The following is a 1,641-nucleotide window of genomic DNA, read 5'->3' as shown; positions in this document are numbered from 1 at the left end:
ACATGGGGGGCATCAAGTTCGAATATTGCCGTCTCCATCGCTTTAGTTACAGCTGTACGGGATCACGTTTTCTATAGCATGGAGTTAATGAAAGCGTTATCTTTAATTCCTAACTTAGGGATAACCGATGAGTCTCGAATAAAACGACTGGAATATCACACGTAATTTGTGTATATATGTAAAATGAAACAAAATAAATACTGTACTGAAAGTACCGACATACTGGGACCGGACGCCCCATCAGTTTATTTCCTCCTGTGCTTCTAAGTTAATCAAAACCTCTTACTCAGTCTTTGACATCTCATGTAAAGTTTATCACCACCATTGCTACTACGTCATTTCTCTATTTTTTTCTACTCTTTAAAACGGTAAAAAAAACAAGTAATTGAAACAAACAGTGCCAGCGGTATTCTGAAATAAAGTAGTTTACATCATTAAAAGCATTAGTCCGTAACCCCTGCATGTAAACAATCTCTCAGGAAGAAGTCGGAACGAGTTAATAATCTTCAGATATTTGATAGCGATTGATGAATGTATGTATGTAAGAGACGAGAACACTACATATATTATTGTGGTTTGCTTACTGCAATCCTGTGCAGCAGTTGAATCAGCATACTGAAAAATGTTAACTTAAAAATCATGAATTTTCGTAAAGGAGCTTCGCTACTAATAAAATTATTGCCATATCATAATGTGTCTTTTACAACAGTTGAATAAAGATTCCATGTTTATTGACAGATAGGCACTCAATCCTACATAAACACTGAAAAATTAAAACTGCCATTGTTTTAGTAAATCCTAAAGTACAATTATATCTCAGGAACCCATGGGACAGCTGAGAATCACCAATTTCGATCAGCTTACATTTTCGTACACTTTCCCCAATTCAGAAATGAGACGCATCTAAATGTAAAGCACTCGAACCCACCAGAACATGAACATCCTTCCCCTAATCATCACCCCTTCCTTGATTTCTCCCACCTAACTCTCCCTTGTTTGCATGATATATCACCAAAATTCGCAATGCATAATTAGAATTGTGAATTTTGATAGCTGCTTTACTTATGACTATAGTAGTGTTTCATAAGATGGTATATTTACTTGATAAAACTTAAGCAACAACAAGGATTTTCTCAAGTCTAACTTAATATTTTCAGGGATAACATGTATCTGAATTCACTCTAATCACATATTTTGTAATTTCAGCATTAGCAGCATGACCCGTATAGCCTATTATGAGACACGTGATTTAATTTTATGAAAATATCCTACTTTCAGCATTGCAGTTTCAGTCAGCTTGGCCTATAATTGATAATTAGATTATATGTTGTTACACTGATGATGAGATTATTTAATCTTGTTTTTATTTTTTAGATTGTGCAACTTGATCTATAGCTGTCTTTGATACAAAATTTCTTGCATTGTTCTAGATTGTATCATTCTTTTTTCTTACAGGATTTTCAGACATTCCAGCACTAAATAGATAGACATGTCACACTCTTTCAATGTAGTTGATACCAGTGTGGACACTGATGAGTATGAATCAGCTATGGGTAAGTGTTAATAAATGTTATCTTTAATGAATGATAATAGGGAAGAAATTTCATATTAAGGTATAAGTATGTATACACACTCCACACG

General features: G+C 34.1%; 1 protein-coding gene across 1 annotated transcript in view; it reads left to right on the top strand.

Moving 5' to 3' along the window:
• The first annotated feature begins 458 nt into the window (after nucleotides 1-458).
• Nucleotides 459-1,641, top strand: part of LOC119587951 (battenin-like) — an 11,984-nt gene continuing 10,801 nt past the window's right edge. The window contains 2 exon segments of the mRNA XM_037936663.1: nucleotides 459-541; nucleotides 1,456-1,553. Coding sequence (XP_037792591.1) covers nucleotides 1,490-1,553 — 64 coding nt within the window. The 5' untranslated portion in view covers nucleotides 459-541; nucleotides 1,456-1,489.

Source organism: Penaeus monodon, chromosome 23 (assembly GCF_015228065.2).
Source record: "Penaeus monodon isolate SGIC_2016 chromosome 23, NSTDA_Pmon_1, whole genome shotgun sequence".
NCBI lineage: Eukaryota > Metazoa > Arthropoda > Malacostraca > Decapoda > Penaeidae > Penaeus > Penaeus monodon.
The sequence above is the reverse complement of the archived record's forward strand: the minus strand, read 5'-3'. Positions and strand labels throughout refer to the sequence as shown.